Below are 1,246 nucleotides of genomic sequence, written 5' to 3'. Positions count from 1 at the left end.
GTTATTAGCACAAGTTACAGGGTTGGTAGAAGCTATGAGTTTGTGGCTGATTGTGTTGGCTGGGATTATTGATATGTTATGGTTGACCAGGGTTTCTCCATTTTTGTCTTAGTACAGGCTCTCAGGGGCAGGTCAGAACTCAAACAGCAGCAGAATGAGGTGAGTAATTATGTTTAAGTCTAAAGCTAAATTTTAAAGGGCCTGTCTGATGCATCAAGATAAATGGGTACTAAGGCAGTGAGGGTAAATGGCTAAATATTGGTTTAAACCTTATGTTCTGAAATGACTGTTTCTAGGGTTTTGTGGATTTCATGTCTGCTGTTTGGAAGCATCATCTGTGTTCCTGTAGAATATGGTATGATAACACTAACAAAATTGAGAAAGCTGAACAAAGTTAAGTGGCCTCGAATACATTCTGACTCTTGCCTTGTTTCTCCTCAGATAATGGATTTGATATGGAATATGATGATATGGACACATACCCCATGCAGGAGGCAAACGACGGCTATGCAAACGACGGCTATGCAAACAGCGGCGATGCCCACATCGCTGCAAGCGACGCCGGCTACGCTGCAAGCGACGCCGGCTACGCTGCAAGCGACGCCGGCTACGCTGCAAGCGACGCCGGCTACGCTGCAAGCGACGCCGGCTACGCTGCAAGCGACGCCGGCTACGCTGCAAGCGACGCCGGCTACGCTGCAAGTCCTCGTAGTTACCGGAGTAACAAGGTGGTTGGGGATGACTGGTTCACTAGTGGCTATACAAGGGGGGACAGTGTTTACACTGATACCAGTGGTGAGGAAAACAAGCCTGTTTTTAGTGATGTGTCTGGTCTGGAACCAGTCTACACTACTGGCTCTCGTTCACGCTACCAAAGAGGAAGAGCAGTGTTTGCCCAAACCCGCTACACCCCCACAGAGTCTTTTGGCTTCCCTATGCCGCTATTCTCATACACCAGCTACACACTTTCTTGACATGCAATCTTCAAACTCCAGTCAAAGCTGCCTATTAACTCTTGGTGAGTTCAATTACTCTTGGCTTTTCATTTGAGTGGTGTGAATGATAACTGGTTGATTAACTTGTCTGCTCTGCTTCTATTCTCAGGTATGTCCAATGACTCTTTGTCCAGTTGCCAAAATACTTAATAAATTGCTTTAAACTTAAACGATGCCACTTATTTCCTCCTAAGCTGGTGTTTAACAGTTTAAGGGTTAATTGCATATAGATGCATGTTTGACAGTTCTGA

General features: G+C 45.7%; 1 protein-coding gene across 1 annotated transcript; it reads left to right on the top strand.

Moving 5' to 3' along the window:
• The first annotated feature begins 282 nt into the window (after window positions 1-282).
• Window positions 283-974, top strand: LOC148102033 (uncharacterized). Its single transcript, XM_087842671.1, has 2 exons — window positions 283-355; window positions 442-974. Exons 1-2 carry the CDS (start codon window positions 283-285, stop codon window positions 972-974), a joined length of 606 nt encoding a protein of 201 aa, XP_087698797.1.
• Window positions 975-1,246: the final 272 nt, after the last annotated feature.

Source organism: Neolamprologus brichardi, chromosome 7 (genome assembly GCF_056152115.1).
Source record: "Neolamprologus brichardi isolate AB-2024 chromosome 7, ASM5615211v1, whole genome shotgun sequence".
Lineage (NCBI taxonomy): Eukaryota > Metazoa > Chordata > Actinopteri > Cichliformes > Cichlidae > Neolamprologus > Neolamprologus brichardi.
Note: the sequence above shows the minus strand (reverse complement) of the source record. Positions and strands in the feature narration are given on the sequence as shown.

What these genes read in the sequence shown, in the direction of transcription:
- LOC148102033 (XM_087842671.1), top strand. Translation starts at nt 283, where the DNA reads ATGACTGTTTCTAGGGTTTTGTGGATTTCATGTCTGCTGTTTGGAAGC. An exon ending in CTGTGTTCCTGTAGAATATG is followed by an intron (nt 356 to 441) that starts GTATGATAACAC and finishes GTTTCTCCTCAG; the next exon opens with ATAATGGATTTGATATGGAA.